The sequence below is a fragment of the Solea senegalensis genome, linkage group LG10 (assembly GCF_019176455.1).
Source record: "Solea senegalensis isolate Sse05_10M linkage group LG10, IFAPA_SoseM_1, whole genome shotgun sequence".
NCBI classification, from domain to species: domain Eukaryota; kingdom Metazoa; phylum Chordata; class Actinopteri; order Pleuronectiformes; family Soleidae; genus Solea; species Solea senegalensis.
Genome location: NC_058030.1, coordinates 525,298 through 543,206, shown reverse-complemented (window position 1 = coordinate 543,206; position 17,909 = coordinate 525,298). Strand labels below are relative to the sequence as shown.

General features: G+C 43.3%; 3 protein-coding genes across 5 annotated transcripts in view; all 3 read right to left on the bottom strand.

The window, feature by feature from the left end:
* Nucleotides 1-17,909, bottom strand: part of chmp1a (charged multivesicular body protein 1A) — a 385,704-nt gene that overhangs the window by 90,386 nt on the left and 277,409 nt on the right. The window lies entirely within an intron of this gene.
* On the bottom strand, nt 459-1,786 carry LOC122775808 (CD59 molecule (CD59 blood group)). The gene is made up of 3 exons (XM_044035999.1): nt 1,610-1,786; nt 1,172-1,273; nt 459-725 (listed from the first exon to the last, which is right to left on the bottom strand). Exons 1-3 carry the CDS (start codon nt 1,662-1,664, stop codon nt 526-528), a joined length of 357 nt encoding a protein of 118 aa, XP_043891934.1. The 5' UTR covers nt 1,665-1,786; the 3' UTR covers nt 459-525.
* Nucleotides 5,967-17,848, bottom strand: prdm11 (PR domain containing 11). 2 transcript variants are annotated; one of them, XR_006361140.1, is made up of 8 exons: nt 17,384-17,848; nt 15,791-15,870; nt 13,762-14,021; nt 13,587-13,654; nt 13,049-13,236; nt 11,128-11,607; nt 6,297-10,914; nt 5,967-6,175 (listed from the first exon to the last, which is right to left on the bottom strand). XR_006361140.1 is itself a non-coding variant. In XM_044035939.1 (7 exons), exons 2-7 carry the CDS (start codon nt 15,816-15,818, stop codon nt 8,753-8,755), a joined length of 3,186 nt encoding a protein of 1,061 aa, XP_043891874.1. In that variant the 5' UTR covers nt 15,819-15,870; nt 17,384-17,848; the 3' UTR covers nt 5,967-8,752. The 2 variants fall into 2 exon arrangements, 1 of the variants encoding a protein (XP_043891874.1); XM_044035939.1 differs by having other exon boundaries at nt 5,967-10,914.

Below are 17,909 nucleotides of genomic sequence, written 5' to 3'. Positions count from 1 at the left end.
TGTATTAAAGGTTAGCTGAGCTAACATCATCTTGATGGGAGCATAGGCTAGCTGTTAGCATGCTAACTTCAGTAGAAGCGAACACGAGGTGACAGTGTAGGAGAAGTCTTTAGCTTTTTTTGGCTCCCATGAGGACGTCATCGCAGGCTAGATAAAAGTGGTTTACGGACCAGAGCTGGCCCCAGAGCCGCATGTTGCCCATGTGGCCTTTAGCATGATGATGGACAATGGGGGAGGGGGACAGCTAGCTTAGCATAAACAATACCAGTCTTAATGTCAGTGACATTAAAAACAGACGCCACAATGTCAAAAATACATACTGTAACATTTTATTTGTTGTCGTTGTTAAACTGATAAAACAAAAAGTATAAAAATGGAATTAGCAAAACGAGATCAATTTAAAACTTGACCTGAGAAACAGGAAGTGCCTCAGGCGACACAAACACACACAGTTCAGTTCATGTTAACTTTAAAAAAATAAACATAACAATAATAATAAAAATGTCAGTAAGGATCCAAAAAACTTCACACCCAACACCACAGAACAGTCAGCAGGGAGCCCAGCAGTGCCAGGACCGGCGTCGCTATGGCGACGGCGCTGCTGGAGTTGCACAGGTTGCTGCTGCAGCAGCGGTACGTGAAGCCGGAGATGGCGGGAAACATCTGGGTGAGACGCGAGTTATCGCAGTCCGTGTAGCGGATGCACTGACGGATGGTCTTCCCACCTGGAGGGGAGGAACACACGCACCCACGTTAGCGAACTTTCACCTTACGCTAACTGTGTCGGGTATTTGTCGGACACGGATAGAAATCGATGAAGCTCAAACTAAATTGTCCCTCGGTCACATTTACTCGCTGATCCATTACATTACATCACATGTCATTTAGCAGACGCTTTTATCCAAAGCGACTTACAAAAGTGCATTTAAACATTTGGGTACAAAGAAGAGCTAGAAGTAAGTAAGAGCTTCAAGTAGAACAAACCATGAAGTGCTAGTCATAAGTGCGAAGTACAGGTTTTTTTGTTTTTTTTTTGTCGACTATTGAACCAGCTATAAGTAGATTTTGAAATGAAGTAGATTTTGAAACTATAAGTAGATTTTTAGAATTAAGTAAGTTTTGGATTAAGTACATTTTCTTTGCATGAAATGTTATTTGTGTCAACACTCACCTCTTTCACTCAGAGATATACAGGAGTCCTCATACGTGCACTCCTGGACGTTCTGACAGCGTCCGGTATAATCCGAGCACTTGTAGCAACGAAGTGCAGACGCTGGACAAAAAGTCAGAAGACAGTTTATCAGGTTGAGTAAAAGTGTGAAGTCAGACTCCAACTATCTGAAACACTCCTGTGTTGCTGTGGTGTAAAATCCTTGACTCCTTGTATGGACTTTGGTGTGGGAGTGCACACGCTTTACAAAGTGACACCAACTCCAGTTTCCAGTCAGTGAGTGGAAATAAAATCTATTTCTGCACAATTAAATACTGGGGACAAAATATTAAATATTCACAAATATTAAATATTCTAACTGCATTATTTCCATTTTTAAATGACATTTTTCTGTGTGTTTTTTTTTAAATTGAGGAACAGTGCATGGTGTCCACTCACCCAGGTGAAATGTCCCACAGCAGAGGAGCAGGACGAGTCCGAGGCAGCGCAACATGTCTCTGAGATGAGTGTGGAGGGAAACCAGATGGAAGGACGGAGTCGGGTCAGAGCAGCAGCAGAGACAGTGTGTGAGTGAGTGTGTGTGTGTGTGTGTGTGTGTCCCACAGTGACTGACAGCGACCTCCACCCTCTGCCCCCCCGTGTCTGACAGCAGCAGAGTGGACTGAGAGCAGCTCTTTGTCCCGGGGTCCACAAAGACACACTGTCTGGACAAATGTCCTCCTCCTCGTGTTGTCAAAAAAATCACTGTGGGCTGAGTTATGACTACACTCTTCATGCACTTGAACTTGTTGTCATCTTCAGAAATCAGAGCTGATGGACAACATACATATCTATGTATATATATATATATAGATATATATATTTATGTATATAGATATTTATGTATACATATAACCACAGGTAACAGACTGTCAAGTTTTATTTTGTTCATTGACAATAATTAAGATATAAAACAAATCTGGGATCCCTCATGCATCCCAACTCTGCCACAGACACCTTCCTCTCTACTCTGTCCTCCTCTCTTGACTCTCTCTGTCCTCTTACGTCCCGGCGGGTTCGTAAGTCCTCCCCAGCCCCGTGGTTGTCAGACTCATCAAAACACCCTGATGACCTGCTTCCCTTTCACTCTCTTCTCTCCACCTTCACTGCCTCTATCTCTGCAGCCAAACAATCTTTCTATCAGACTAAAATTCAATCCTCTTTCTCTAACACCAAAAGACTTCTCGATCTTCTCTAACCTCCTTGACCCCCCCACCCCCACCCCCACTCCCCCTCCTCCCTTCTACCAATTCACTTTGTCAACAACTTCACAAAAAAGGTGGATGACATTGGCTCTTCTTTCTCAACCCCACCTCCTGATCTCACCACTCTACCAACCACACATTCATCTCCTTCTCTATCTTCTTTCATGACCAAGTTCTTTCCCTAATAACCTCTGCCCGCCCCACCTCCTGCCCCCTTGACCCTATCCCCTCTCACCTTCTTCCTTTCCTTCTGTCATCTGGTTGCTTTCCGGACTCTCTTAAAGAGGCCAGAGTGACCCCCTCCTTAAAAAACCCACCCTTGACCCGTCTGAAGTAAATAACTACAGACCTGTCTCTCTTCTTCCTTTTCTCTCCAAAACTCTGGAGCGTGCTATCTTTAATCAACTCTCCTGCTACCTTCACTGGAACAACCTTCTTGATCCTCTTCAGTCTGGTTTTAAAGCAGGTCACTGAGTCAGGGCTGCCTCTCTCTCCTCTGTGCTCATCCTCTTGGACCTTTTTGCAGCGTTTGACACAGTTAACCACCAGATCCTGACTTCCTCCCTTCAAGAACTAGGTGTCTAGGTTCTGCACTTACCCTACTCTCGTCCTATCTTCAAAACCGAACATACAGAGTAACCTGGAGAGGATCCGTGTCTGAACCCTGTCCTCTAGCTACTGGGGTCCCTCAGGGTTCTGTCTTGGGCCCTCTCCTCTTCTCTCTATACACCAACTCATTCTCTCTTTTCCCAGCTCCGACACACATGTAGCAGAACGGATCTCCGCTTGTCTGACCGACATCTCTCAGTGGACGTCTGTCCATCACCTGAAACTCAATCTGGACAAGACTGAGTTTCTCTTTCTCCCACCACAGACCTGACCATCACCCTCCACAACTCTGTGGTAACTCCTTCTCATACTGCAGGAACCTGGGTGTGACACTTGATGACCATCTCTCCCTCACTGCCAACATTGCTGCAACAGCTCCATCTTGCAGATACATGTTGCACAACATCAGAAGGATGCGGCCTCTTCTAACCCAGAAGGCGGCACAGGTTCTGGTCCAGGTTCTGGTCCAGGCTCTTGTCATCTCACGCTTGGACTACTGCACCTCCCTCCTGGCTGGTCTTCCTGCATGTGCCATACGACCTGTGCAACTTATACATGGCACTCATGACTAGCACTTCATAGTTTGTTCTACTTGAAGCTCTTACTTACTTCTAGCTCTTATTTGTACCCAAATGTTTAAATGCACTTTTGTAAGTCGCTTTGGATAAAAGCGTCTGCTAAATGACATGTGATGTAATGTAATGTGAAAATCTTTCTAACAAAAATAACAAGATTTCCACTCTACAGTTCCAGCTCGGCTCGACTCGGTTTGGTACGGTATTCCATGACTTCCTAGCTCCTCCTCAAAGGGGGCGGAGTCGCCATAGTAGCGGCTGCGTGAAACTGCCGTGACGTGGTTTTCTACGCGACACTGTGCAGCAGTTGTTTTGGGTGAAAGTGAATCATGAGTTCAGATGAGTGGACAGAATGGTTCAGTCCTTCAGAATCCACCACACTCCTCTGTTCAACACGTTAGCTTTGCTAAATGTCTCAGATTAACACATGTGTTCAGGATTATTAAGTCTTTTTAACTTTAATCTACAGTTCAGATTCTTGTGTCGGACGTCGCGCTCACGACTCATCAGTGACGACACTCTCTGACCAATCACTGGCCTTCAGTCTGTCACGTCACATTTCAGTGTCACATGACTCATGACAGTGAAACAGTCAAATCTGTGCAGTGCATTTGTTTTATCTTATTATGAGTGTGCCAGAAAATAAAGAATAAACTTCACGTCAAGCAAATGTCAAACTTATTACATTATTATTATTATTATTACTTACTACATTTTTACTATAATTATTATTATGTTTTATGTCTCGTTTTCAGGTTTTTGTTTAAGTAGAAGCATCACGTCTTTATTTTAATGTCCACATACAGAAGTGAGATGGCGCAGTGCATGCTGGGTAAGGACAGTTCAGCAGAAAGATCTCACATAAAGAATGAAATAATAAGCAAAGAGGACACGTCTGTCTGTCTGTGTGTGTGTGTGTGTGTGTGTCAGTCCCAGGGAGTGACAGACGGGAAGGTCCCACACACACACACACACACAGCAGTGTCTGTATCCGCGTCCAGCTGCCCAGTGAAGACGCTGAGACGTTTTTGTCCCGAGTCTCGTTTTAACGTCTTCACTGCAGTGAACAGAGGACGATTAATGAGACGAGACAGAGGACAAACGCTGACACTAAAACTTATTTTCTGTAACAGGGATCAAGTGTCATGGAACGGTTCATTCACTCATTCACTCATTCACTCATTCAGCAGGGACACAAGCAAAAACAAATATTAGCCACTTCACAAAAGGCCCAGTGAATTAAAATGGATGACTGCATGCTTTATCTCCCACAGAGACAAACTTTTCTGATGAGAAACTCTCACACTCACACACACACGCGCACACACACACCACACACGCACATGCACACATGCATGCACACGCACGCACGCCACACACACACACACGCACACACACACACAGCACGCTCGCACACACACACACACCACACACACGCACACACACACACTCACACACACACACAGCACGCACACACACACACGCTACACGCACACCCACACACACACACACACACACACACACACACACACACACACACACAGGAGTTGTTGATCCACTGCTGCCTCCATCACTAATTTGAAATATCTTCATTTTGTTTGAAATCTTTAATTCTGGTCTACATCAGTGACACAAAGTGACCACAGGGGGCGCTGATTTCCTCTATGGGGTTTGGCGTGGGAAAACTAAGCGGTCTACAAACAAAGTCACTGCAGTTTCATGCAGCCGTGCAGTGATGACTCCGCCCACGTTGAGGAGGTACTTTTTTGTAGTGGAAAACCAACCTAAACCTCGCTGGGACCATAGGTGGAAAAGGGGGTGTGTCTACAGCGGTGGAATTATACACAGGTGCACCTGCGGCACAGATCCGTGCCACGTGAGCACTAAGGGTTAAAAAACCCACTGAACTTTGTCTTTAAAAGTTGAAAAACTCTGACCAGCAGCCGACGTCCTGTCAGTTCCTTCCCGTCCTCCTGCTGTGAGCGACCGCAGAGTTTTTGTTTTTTAGAAATGAATGAATGACTAAATAAAGAATAAATGATGAATAAAGAATCAATAAATGAATGATTGAATGAATAAATGCAGAAATAAATGAATAAAAAAAGAATCAATGAATACATAAAAACATTGAATACATTAATTGATATTAATTGATTATCGATTTATGTATCCATTTATTTTTTATTATTTTATTTATTTTTTATTCTATTATTTATTTCTGTGTTTATTTATTATGTCATTCATCGTCATGTCTTTGAAAAACTCACGCTTGGAGTCTTCACAGGAGGATAATGAATTCATTCACTGCAATAAAAGTCAACAACATTGTGAGCAATAAAATAAAAAATGAAAGAATAATGGGAATCATTTAAGGATTAAAAGGAAGAAATTTATTTTGATCTCAAACGTTGTTTTTGTGTGTACGACACTTTCTTCATCTCTCGTGGAAACGTCTGCAGAGAAGAAACCGTCGTCTTGTGTTGTTTCACAACAACGTGCGGAGCCGAACACAACTTGGAGAGTTTCACCGTTAAATTCGGGAGCAAATGAAGAAGAACAGCTCCGCCCACATTAGCCTAAACCGCATAAACCAACAAAGAAGAGAGAGGAAATGGTGAAGAGATTCGTGAAAGACTTACATCCTTTCTTGTACGTGAAGGCCACCATAGTTCCCTGACGTTCTTGGGGAAATCTCACCACTAGGTGTCAGTAATTCTGACGCAGGACCTTTAAAGCATCGCTGGAGTCCAATTCCAATCGGCCCGAACTTCTGTCTCACAGAAAACCACACACACATACACAGAATAAGGCGTGATATGCTACATGTTAGCAATCGTACATCAAATGTTTTTGGAGCAGAAAAAGCTTCAATGTTATTAACCACATGCATAAAATACACATGCACATGAAAAAGGCATTTTGGAAAATACACTTATTTTCTCCGCCCTCAGGGGGAAACACCCAGCCTAGCATATAGATGGTTTCAGGGGTAAACGACTAGCCTAGCATAAAGATAGTTTCAGAAGGAAAGAGCTAGCTTAGCAAACACACACAAAACCATGGACCAAATGCAAGAAATGGACACAACCTTCTGGTTTCCTCCTGAAGCTAACCAAGAAATAAGAATATACTGAATAACCACTGCTGGTTGCAAAAGGAACTCAGTTTGAATGAGAAAAAACTATTTTGAACATTATATTCACATTAAGAGGTAAATAAACAATGCACTTCAGCAGAGGAGTGGACACCAGTGTGATGGACAGCTGGTCAATTGTCACTTACAGGTGTACAGGTTAAGCATACCTTAGCATGACAATGGAAAATGGGGGGACCAGTTAGCTTAGCATAAAGACTATAAATAAGGGGGCAGCATGCTTGTCATAAAGACAATAAAGGATGAAAATGACTGAGCTAGTTTAGCTCAGACAGTGAAGATAGAAATACAAACTGCTAGCTTAGCATAAAAAGATTGTTACTAGGTTACTATATGGGCTGCAAACACAGGAAACAGATTAGCAAGAGGGCAGAGAGTGAGAACAAACTAGCTAAGCATAAACACAGTATACAAGTTAGCTTAGCATGAAGACAGTAAATGGGGATTGCTTAGCAGTAAAAAACAGGCGAAACACGTTAGCTTTGGATAAAGACAGTAAATGGAGGAAAAGAGAAAATACAGTGCTTAACAAATGTTTAAGACCATAGACTATAGACCACAGGCTGCCCTGAATTAACAGCATTCATTTGTTATGTTTCTTCAATGGTTAATACATCAGTATGTAGGAGCTCTTTAACCGAAATGATATTTTTAGTGCTATAATATATGTAACTATTATTATTATCATCTATGATTTTAAATTTAGCGTTAACTTGGTGTTTCTGCAAATGTTTGCATGTAAATGTCACATTTAATATCATATTCCATGGATTGTTTGCTGGCTATTATAACTTTGGAGTGAGCCATATGCTAGCTAACAAACACACAGCCCATGCAAGTGCATTTTCCAAAATGTCACACTATTCTTTCATTTCAAGAGAACAAAGCAAATTTTACAAAAAGTAAATATGAGCCTCAGCATATCCCAGCTCCACTTAAGTCTGGTTTGGTACAGTGTGTTACATATTTTTTGACATTGCCATTACAAATAGTACCAAAATAATCACCCCCTAACCATTCCATTCTTTGGTAGCCCACCCTTGGGGTGCCAGAGTAAAATGGTGCGCTAGCTCCACCTGAGACAATCGGCTGACTGGGCATCAGACCAGTGTTTCTTCAAAGTCTGCAGTCTATTCTCATACAAAGTTTGACGTCTTGTTGAGACAAACAGCCACAAACTGAGCTGCTGGATGTCCTCCATTGTGTTGTTGTCTGTCGTGTCATGTTCGTTGTCGTCGCACCAGGACAACATCACACTATGCGGCCATCAGGCACAGCGCATACCCCATCTACCAAGTAAAAGTACTGTTCTCAGTTGAAACGCAAGCCTGACCGAGGGCTTTACCATTCCAAACCGTCCCATACTGTACCAAACCCACTGTCCGACCTTTAGTTCAGTTTGAAGTAAGAAAATACGACTTATTACCGATATGCTTAAAGCTACAATTGATCATCCTCATGCATTTCGGAAAGCTTTGAAGCCAGAGCTTTGGTCAAAAAACTGAAACATTCAAACACAAAAGCATCAGCACCTCTGTAGAATATATCAGGTGCTGGAGTGCACATGTACACAACTACAGAAATGATATTATGGCACGGCAGATTTTCTTTTAAATCTTATGTTCAGACATAATAGCACAATCATCCGTTCAAGAGAAAAATAGTTCCCTTAAAACCGGCTCAAAAGCAATTACAACATATATAGTTTATACAATATGTGTAAAGCAGGTTTTGTGAAAAATGAATCCCATTTTTGTCTTGATGCAGCCCATGGCCTCGTGGAAAGGGAACTTGCAACCCAAGGGTTGCTGCTTGAATCCCAACAGGTCAAGAAAAACTGGAGTACCTTTGGAGCAAAATACCCAACCCCCATTGTCGCCCATTGCATGGGTTTAATGAACACTTAATTTGACCCCATCCACCAGTGGCCACATCCAGTGTACTCCGCCTTGTGTTTTTGTTCTTAGTAGTAGTGCTAATGCACCACTGGGTGTGACAGTTAGACATCAGGATAGAACGCCGCGTTGACATCAACACTGTGCAAAATCGACTTTGGATCAGCAGCCGACATCCTATTCAACACCTCAGCTGACAGAGAGTAACTGCTGCCAGACTTCTCCTCAAACCAGCTGTCCAACGCTCGCTTCCCATCAAAGTTACTGATGGGTGGACCGTTAACTGCCACAATCAGCAGGTCATTCATCTGTTCCAGGGTCAGGCGGGAACAATTGTTCTTGCATATCTTTTGTAGAGCTCCTCGTCCTTTATCGCAGCAGGCTGTGGAAGTGGGTAACACCCTTACAACCTGCACAATTCGGTTCAGTAGAGGAAAGCGCTGCTTGTACCTGCAGATGTGACCAATTACCTCTTTGAAACCATTCATGCTGTAGTAGTCTGCTTTCAGATCCTTCCATTCCAGCACCAGACAGCTTCTTGCCTCTGTTCTGGCCTGGGAGCTCTCCTGACCTGCAGGAGGAATGGACTCCAGATGGTTGAGTATCAGCTGGATTTCTTCCTCCCCATATGTTTGAAGGTCCTCTCTATTGTGAGGCCAGGTGGACAGGTCCATTACCATGCAGGCTTTGGCAAATAAGTGACTCTGCAGGTCCAGCCTCTGAGACAGGATACTTTGGCTCTTGTTGCAGATCTTTTCTCGTATAGACTGAAACTTTGACTCAGCAACACGCAGATTCTTCAGAGCAACACCATTGAAACTTTCACGGAAATTTTCCTCAAACTCCTGCAGATATTCTCCTGGACAGTCCACCAACTGGCCTATCTCCTGAATGGCCTCCTCAATTTTGACTTCCACCTGTGATACTAACAAGTACTCACCTTGGAAGGTAAAGGCTAATCTTGACAGAACTGCTATGATGTCCAGGAGGAAGTAGATGAGTTTCACAGACTGATAGTCCATGAGGAACTGTAGGAGAGTGAGAGCAATGGCTGCAGCGTCAGCTCTCTGTGTCTGACTGCTGATTTCTTTCAGATGGGCAACTACCTCCAGGTAATCTTTGATGAGTGCATTAAGGACATTTGGTTCTCCTATGATCCACCGAATGGCTCTGATATCTCCAAGGAACTCTGTCTCCTCTGACAGTGTCGGAGCGGTTGATCGGAGCTCAGCCATCATGCGAGGGGAGTAGCGGTAGAAACTGAGAAGCTGCTTAAGATTATTTTCCAGGTCCTCCAAGCAAGAGAGTTCCTTTCCACTGATTGCATTCAGCACTTCAAGATGAGGCCGATGGATCATGATGGGGAGGCAGAGAATCCAGGGAAAAGTCTTTTGTACAGCTAAGTACAAACTAACTCTCATTGCTGAAGAGATGTTGGTGCCATCCACCCCCAGACCCACAACCAGCAAGTCCTGAAACCTGAGGCCAAGGACCCCAAAGGCACGATCTATGGCCTGAAGATATCCATCCACACTGACCATGCTCAGTCTCTGCAAGGACAGGAACTCTGTGTTGGGTGAGCCCTCATTGGTTATGAACTGGACATAGACTGCAACCATGTCTGAAAAAAGGTCATCATTTTGGGCGTCCATGATGATGCTCAGAAAGGGAGACAGACGCATCTTCTCGGCCAGGTCTTCTTTTAGAGTGCGGGAGATGTGGTGAACAAGGATCTGGCAGTCTCCTTCATTCATGTACTGATCCACTACTTTGAGCTCACATTTCCTTAGCAGCTCTGCCAGTGGACGGAGGTCGGAGTAGGGCCGTCCCTCCAGGGCCAAGTGGTAAGCTGCGTTGAACAGCATCATCATGTTCTTGCACATCTCCTCTGTCTTCTCTGGGTGCATACGCAGCTTATAAAGCTGCAGACACTTCTTATGGAGGTTGCTCTGACTATGAAGCTTAATAGTGTGGATCTTGAATTGCTTGGAGCCAATGATGAAGGCAGAGGTTCGAGATGACTGAACGGTGTACTGGCGGCAAACGTGGCACCACATCTCATTCAGGGTTGGGGAGTAGCGAAGGAACCAGAATTTTTTTAGCCACTCCTTCTTGAAGCGACGAATCCGTCGGCCTCCACCTGAAGAGAGCTTTGAGGAGTCTTCTGGAGAAATGACAAGATCTGCAGCAATCGACTCATCAGCCGAGTCCACATCCTGCTCGTCTTCGTCCAGAACCACCGGCGTGGGGGTCAAGGCCTCCATCCCTGCAAAGACAATACAATCATCCTCCTATCAAACTTGAGCCCCAACTAGCTATGCAATATTTGAGACTTTTCAATCAGCAAATATTCGTTGAAAATCAACCGTTCCTTTTTTAATAGAGAAAACACTGTTTGACTTAAAGAATTAACAAAGAACTACAGCCTTCTGATTTAGTCCTGATCATTGACGTCCAACCTTTCTTTTCTAAAACCTACCTTGAAAATCTTCAATGGGCCCTTGCTCAGGGTGGGGTGGGACCTGATCATAAGGGGGCGTGGTCTGCTCTGACATTGATGGACCAATCGCGTCTGTCTGTTCGCCTCTGAGACGGGAAAGCTCTTCCTCCAGCTCCAGAATCCTTTTCTTCAGTTTGACACAGTTGGGGCAGAACGAGGTGGAAGGTTCCTGGTTCTCCTCCTCTTTTTCCTCCACCTTCAGGTTGAGGCTCAACCCAGACCCTGGGGCTTTGCACTCACTGTGGAGGGTCGTCTGGAAGCTGGACCTGCCTGGGTCCTCTAGGGAAGCTTCAAGGACGTCTTTGAAGATGAGGTCTATCTTCTTTCTCTTGGCAGGGGGTTGATCGCACTCGTCGCTGGGTTGTTTACCGGGACACAGTTTACCCTGCAGGGCTGACTGAAGGCAGGGAGATTTGAATTCTTTTGGTAGGTTGGAGAGGACTGCTGGCTTCCCAGAATCTAGAAACACAACAGTTTTCTTCAGTCATCATCAGGACAGTGACCTTTTCATAATTTCTAATCTCTTTGTGATAAACACATCACACACATCACCACACTGAAAAGTGAAACAAGTTTTGACTTGAATGTCAGTCTCAGGCTCGGTGTGTGAGCAGCACCACCTGCTGGAGAACTGCCATATTAACTGGTGTCAAAATGCAGCTGTAACTCAGTTTTATGTTATGTCAGTTTTAAGTTTTAATGCCAACATAACAAAATAATGTAGCAAATACAATAAACTATTATATAATATAGTTTAGTGTATATACATATATATAATGTAATAATTATTAATCACCCAGGGGAAATGTTTAAATTATTGAAGTCATCAATTGTCATCTATACCGAATATTTAAGTTTATTTGAATCATTTTAACATGTGATCAGATATAAAATGTATCTATTATTGTGGTTTGTTTATTTCATGTTTAAATTACAATGACACAAATAAATGTGTAATAAATGAAAACGGAAACGGTCACATGACGTATAACGTAACGTTCAGTGAACGGCGTTTAACTCGTCACGTTAAACTGAAACACGTGTCGTACACAATTAATTACAAATGACACGCTAACGTTTCATTTCATACCAATTCAATGTGACGTTAGTTGAACATTAACGTAATTTAACCCCGTGTTACTGTGCGTTTATCTCGCACATGGTCAAACATATTTATAATATTATAAACGGATTTCCTCCTATGACTTGCAGGCTGTCGCGCCGTCATCCACGATGACGCCGTGGTCTTGGTGATGATTTGGCTGATTTGATGCTCTTTGTTGGAGGGAAGAACTTTTGCTCTGCTGTAATTTAACAATCAGGAACGGCTTTGTTCTGCAACTCACACGGAACAAAAACAAAGCTGTTGTGTCACTTTGTTTTTGTTCTGTTTGAGACGCGCTGAACTACCTATGAACTGTATATGGTTCCAGGAGGAAACGTTACGATTCATATACTGAAGTTTAACACTGTGATTAATTGTGAAATCAAGTCATCTCTAATCACAACAAATTAATATTATACTTTTCATTTACTTTTTTATTTTGCCCCAAAATGTTTTTTAAAATGAAAAGATTTGCATAAATGTAAGAATATTTGGCAGATTTTTTTCCAGTGAATTGCTTTATAAAACTGCACATACAAGTCCTTTCTCCTTCCTATTATTGATTGAACCAGAGAAATTATAACTGACCAGATGGAGTTTCCTTTCATTCTTATACTTTGGCCAGTTTTGTCGTTGCACGGTCCGTACAGCACAGTGACATTTGAAAAATGAGCAGATCATTTTACTTAAAACAAGAAGATTGAAATACATTTAAGAATGTTTGGGGCTGTTTCTGCAGTGTGCTATATTTACAGCTACACTGTACAAAAATATCCCTTCTCTCTTTCCTCTCACCTGTGTTCAGGATGCAGTCGATGCTCTTCTGCGACACACTGTGAAGCCGCTGGACGTAGTCGCCGCTGTACCAAACCCTCAGCTTGTCTCCTGCAGTCAGCCTCCGACAGACTCGGAAGTAGATGCTCTTGCCGTGCTGAAACGCCGCCAGGTTCCTGTCGCTCTCCTCCGACGAGGGTCGCACATATCTACAGGTCAGAAGCATCCACAGGAAAAACAAGATTAAAGAAACAGTCTCTTCTAGAGCATCTGTGTGATGGAGATACACTTCATCAAACGCCACAGAGAAAAATCAACAATTTTTACATCACAGCACACAGGAAGTTGTTGATCCACTGCTGCCTCTATCGGTAAGTTTAAATGTGTTTGACCAGCATCTCTTGTCCCCAAGCGCTAAAATCGACGACTTTCACTTTGGACATTGGTGTGGATGAGTGAGCGGTGACGTTTAACTTTACCAAACCTAACTGTACCATGGTGGAAACACAGAATGTGTCAGTACCTGATACTACCACAATAAAATAAAAACAAAGGTCACCTCATCCAGTTGGCTTTGGCGTCATCACTGCCATCAATGCACTGATATGTGTTGTTCAAATCAACAACCTGGAAAAATAACCAACAAAAAAACAGACAAAGAAAACTGGGTTAGATTGAGTGTGAATGTGGATGTGAACTGATCCTTGACTTGGTCTGAACTGGGTTTTACTCACAATCCAGGAGGCAGAGCTGGAGGATTTGTCCTTGGACACCAGCTCTCCCTCGTATGGGCCAAAGACTGCCCCCTTCGGGATGGTTTCATCAACGCAGCGGACATCTGCCTTGCCCCCATCCGTGAAGACCTCGAGGCCCGACGGGACTGTGAGCGCCGCCCTGTTGGCCAACCCCGGGGCCACGGGTGTGTCTGGGACAAACACGGGGGCCCCGTGGGACGGACACTCCTCCTGGAAATAATCCTGACACTCCTCACAGACTGAGACAAAGAACCACATGGTCAAAATGAAGTTATTGAGATTTTTATATCAGATATTTATGTTTCAGCTGATTTCTCTGCTTTCATCTTTACACTAAAATTGTAATATTAAAGGGGACATATTATACCCTATTTCCCCCATTAAACTAGTTCCCTGGTGTCCTAATGAACATGTCAGTGACATGCTTTGGTCAAAATACCGTAAGGATGAAGCATCATAGCAGTTCAATAACCCTGCTAAACCCGCCCCTTTCAGAATGCTCCCTTTATATGCAAATGAGACACAGGCAAACACACACCCACTTCTTCCAGGGGATTTCTGATTTGTCCTCTTTACAGCACTCACTCACTCAGCTCCTGTTCCCTCAGCTCCATTCCTCTCCCCCTCCCTCCACTAGTTCTCTGACAATATCAACATGACAGCGTGCGTCACAGGAAGAGACGTCCTACATAAGGATGGAGCCGAACACTGTCCAACTGTAAATCAGTTAAAAACACTTAGGGACAGCACCACTGATCCACCGCTGATCGCTGCATAAACAGCTGCTGTATGTGACTGTATCAGACTGAGTGTGTGCTCCGGTCATGGAGGACGTACTGAACAAATATGTTTAATTAGGACGTGTCAGAATGGTCAGTTATGACCTCTGTGTGACCTTTTCTTAACAATGTGTGTGTTTGTACGTCGCTGACTAAATACTGATGTGAAGTGGTGCGAACACACGAACACACGTTTGCTGACTTTATCCGGCACATTAGCTTCATATATAAAATCCTCTGTAAAACACTGTGCTCCACTGTGCAGCCACCAACAGCACACTTGTCCCTCCGCGTTGACATAATACCGCTCTTCCTCCCTCGCCTGCACTCTCGCAGGGACAAGGTGGAGCTAAGGTGGAGCTCTCCAAGTAAACTTACTGGTGGGCGGTAACATTCGCGGTGAAATGCGCATGCTGCCGTCATAAGCGCAGGGAATTCAACATGGAGTGTTTTATGGCCTATACTTACACTAAGGGGGACCACGAAAACATGACTGAGTATTCTTTTTCCACACTTTGGCGACTGGTAGGGCCTCCAGAGTCCCAAATATAAGTATTGAAATGGTTAAAAAGTAGATTTTGCATAATATGTCCCCTTTAACAAAAAAAGCCCTAAAAATTGCGAGGAAAAAAGACGAAATGCTTATAACAAAAAGCTTTTACAAACATTTTACAAAATAAAGCAGTGAAAATCACCAGAATAAAGTCGTAATATTACGAGAAAAAAAAGTGCGAAAATATGTAACGTAACAAGAAAAAAGTCATAATATCATGAGAATAAAGTTTAAATGAAGCATTTTCTATGAAAAAGTCATAATATTACGAGTAAAAATCAAAAAAGAATATGAGTAAAAAGGACAAAATGTTATAAGGAAAAAGTTGTAATTTTACAGGAACAAAGTTGTCAAATTAAGTCACAATATTACGAGAATGTTGCGAAAACCAAGAACAATCACAATATTACAAACAAGTCAATATTATGAGAAAATAAGTTGTAATACTACAAGAAAAAAGCCACAATATTAAAAGAATAAAATCATAATATTACAAGAATGAAGTTATACTATTACCAAAATAAAATTGTGTTAAGTTGTAAGTAGCAATATTATTGTCAAGCAAAATCTCTAGATATTATTTTCATGTTCACGTGTTGTGACGACCTTTTCCTGCGTGAGCGGCGCAGCCATTTTGTGTAGCTTATGTTGTGTGACAGTGAAACAGTGAACTTACACCAGACGTCCAGCGACGGCTCACTCATGATGAAACCATGATGGTGGAGGAAGCGCTTTCTTCACTCACTTCACAATCGTCTGTGACAACAACAACAAAAAACACGACATTATCTGGATCGGACGTCAGATATTACAAATACAATACAACCCACAAATCCTAGCAACAGCATTCACGCTGAGTCACGTTGTGGGACGCTAAGTTCTTCTGAATGGGAAGAGAATATTTGTAACACAGCTGGAGAATTATGTTTTTGAAATTGCTAGCGCAAATGTGTCGTTAAGAAGTTTGTAGTTTAAAAGTTGTTAAAGTACCGGTAGACACTCAAGGTTGTGGTGACATCACCCCGTACCTGAACCAAGCGCAGCGACACTGACTAACCCTCAGTGCACCATTTGCTGCGTTCCATTTAAATCGGAACTCGGAAGTCTCAGGTGGGAACGCCATCACCTCCAAGTTCAGCGCGTTCCAGAGAGAAGTCGGGGGAAAATCGCGGAGCCTAACGTATCCCTGGCTAGCCATTTGTAGCAACCGCTAGACGGTACTTTGCACACACACAAAAAGTGCAGGACAGGCGCCACGTACAGGTCAGGGACATGTACTACAGTACTTTTGTGTTGTTTCGGGGCTTTTCACGTAGATAAAGACATTTCCTGTAACAGGAAACTTTTTCAAAACATTTTCTGGATCAGACGTCAGATATTTTAAATACAATACAACCCAAAAATCCTAGCAACAGCCTTTTAGCTGAGTCACGTTGTGGGCTGAACGGGAAGAGAATATTTGTAACATAGTGGGGGAATTATGTCTTGTCAAATGTGTTGTTAAGAACTTTGTCGTTTAAAAGACGGAAAAGTACCGGTAGACAATTACAGAGGACAGGAACAAAGAGACAGGGTCAATTGGAGGTCAATTTTGGGTGATTTTCAAAAACATTCAAGGACCTTGAATATTTTGTTTTTCTTCAAATGCAAAAACTTTCATGGATTTCAAGGACCCATGTCTAATTCAGGTGATTTTCAAAAAACTTTCAAGGGTCTTGACCTTTTTTGTTGCAGGATTTCAAAGAGCCATGGTAACCGTGAATAAACTGGGTTATTACCAGAAATAAAAAGGTAATAATGACGGTAGATACTCAAGGTTGTGGTAACTATATAATAATAATAATTTAATAATATAATTATTTTTATTATTGTAGTTTATTTGTTTTAAAATAAACTTTTTGTTTGCAATGATGGTTGGTGTGGTTTGTGATATAGCCCGGGGGCCCCACACTATCTTGAAGCGCCCCTGACGGGATAATCTGGAAGAGTGGAGGTGGGGGAGTCGGAGAGTTTTTTGGGGGGGGCGGGGGGGGGCAGTCCGGACCAGTTAACTCGGTTTAACTCGTTAAAACTAAAGTTGTGTCGGTAACTTTCCGTGTGTGTCGTGAATGAAGCAGCGGCTCTGAGAAGAAGCAGCGGCCGCCTCACGCTGCCTCAGCTCGGCTTCGCAGCTGGCGAGCTGCCCGCTGTTTTCGGAAGCCATTTTCTCTCAGTGGCCACAGTGGCGACTGACACACACACACACACACACACACTCACTCACACACACCTGGTGCAGGGACGCAGCGGGGACACACAGACCGTCTCTGCCGGGCTGAAGCGTCGCTCTCCCGCTTCACGGCAGCCGAGCCCCGAGCCCCGAGTCCCGGCTCAACGCTGCAAAGTTTCCCGTTAATTTTCCCGAGGACTCAGTCGCCGCCTCCTCGAGCTGTGACCACCATTTTTATTCTTTTTTTTTTATCACAGGAAATGACGGAAGAAAGCGAGTGAGAAGAAATTAAAGTTAACAGGGAACATTTTATTCAGAAGACATTCAGAGAGGACAAATAGGTGATTACAGAGGACTGAGGGACAGACAGGGCCAGCAAATCAGTTAGAGGACAGAGAAACAGAGACAATTACAGAGGACAGAGAAACAGAGACAATTAGAGGACTGAGAGACAATTACAGAGGACAGAGATTTTGAATGATGAGGACAGGTGAGTGATGAGGACAGGTGAGTGATGAGGACAAGTGAGTGATGACAAGTGAGTGATGAGGACAAGTGAGTGATGAGGACAGGTGAGGTGATGAGC

Excerpts from the sequence above, each read along its gene's own strand:
- LOC122775808 (XM_044035999.1), bottom strand. The coding sequence starts at position 1,664 with ATGTTGCGCTGCCTCGGACTCGTCCTGCTCCTCTGCTGTGGGACATTT. Across the intron at positions 1,274-1,609 it reads CTGTGGGACATTTCACCTGG|CGTCTGCACTTCGTTGCTAC; the intron begins GTGAGTGGACAC and ends CTTTTTGTCCAG. Across the intron at positions 726-1,171 it reads TATATCTCTGAGTGAAAGAG|GTGGGAAGACCATCCGTCAG; the intron begins GTGAGTGTTGAC and ends CCTCCCCTCCAG.
- prdm11 (XM_044035939.1), bottom strand. The coding sequence starts at position 15,818 with ATGAGTGAGCCGTCGCTGGACGTCTGGT. Across the intron at positions 14,022-15,790 it reads GCCGTCGCTGGACGTCTGGT|TCTGTGAGGAGTGTCAGGAT; the intron begins GTAAGTTCACTG and ends TCTTTGTCTCAG. Across the intron at positions 13,655-13,761 it reads CCAGCTCTGCCTCCTGGATT|GTTGTTGATTTGAACAACAC; the intron begins GTGAGTAAAACC and ends TTATTTTTCCAG.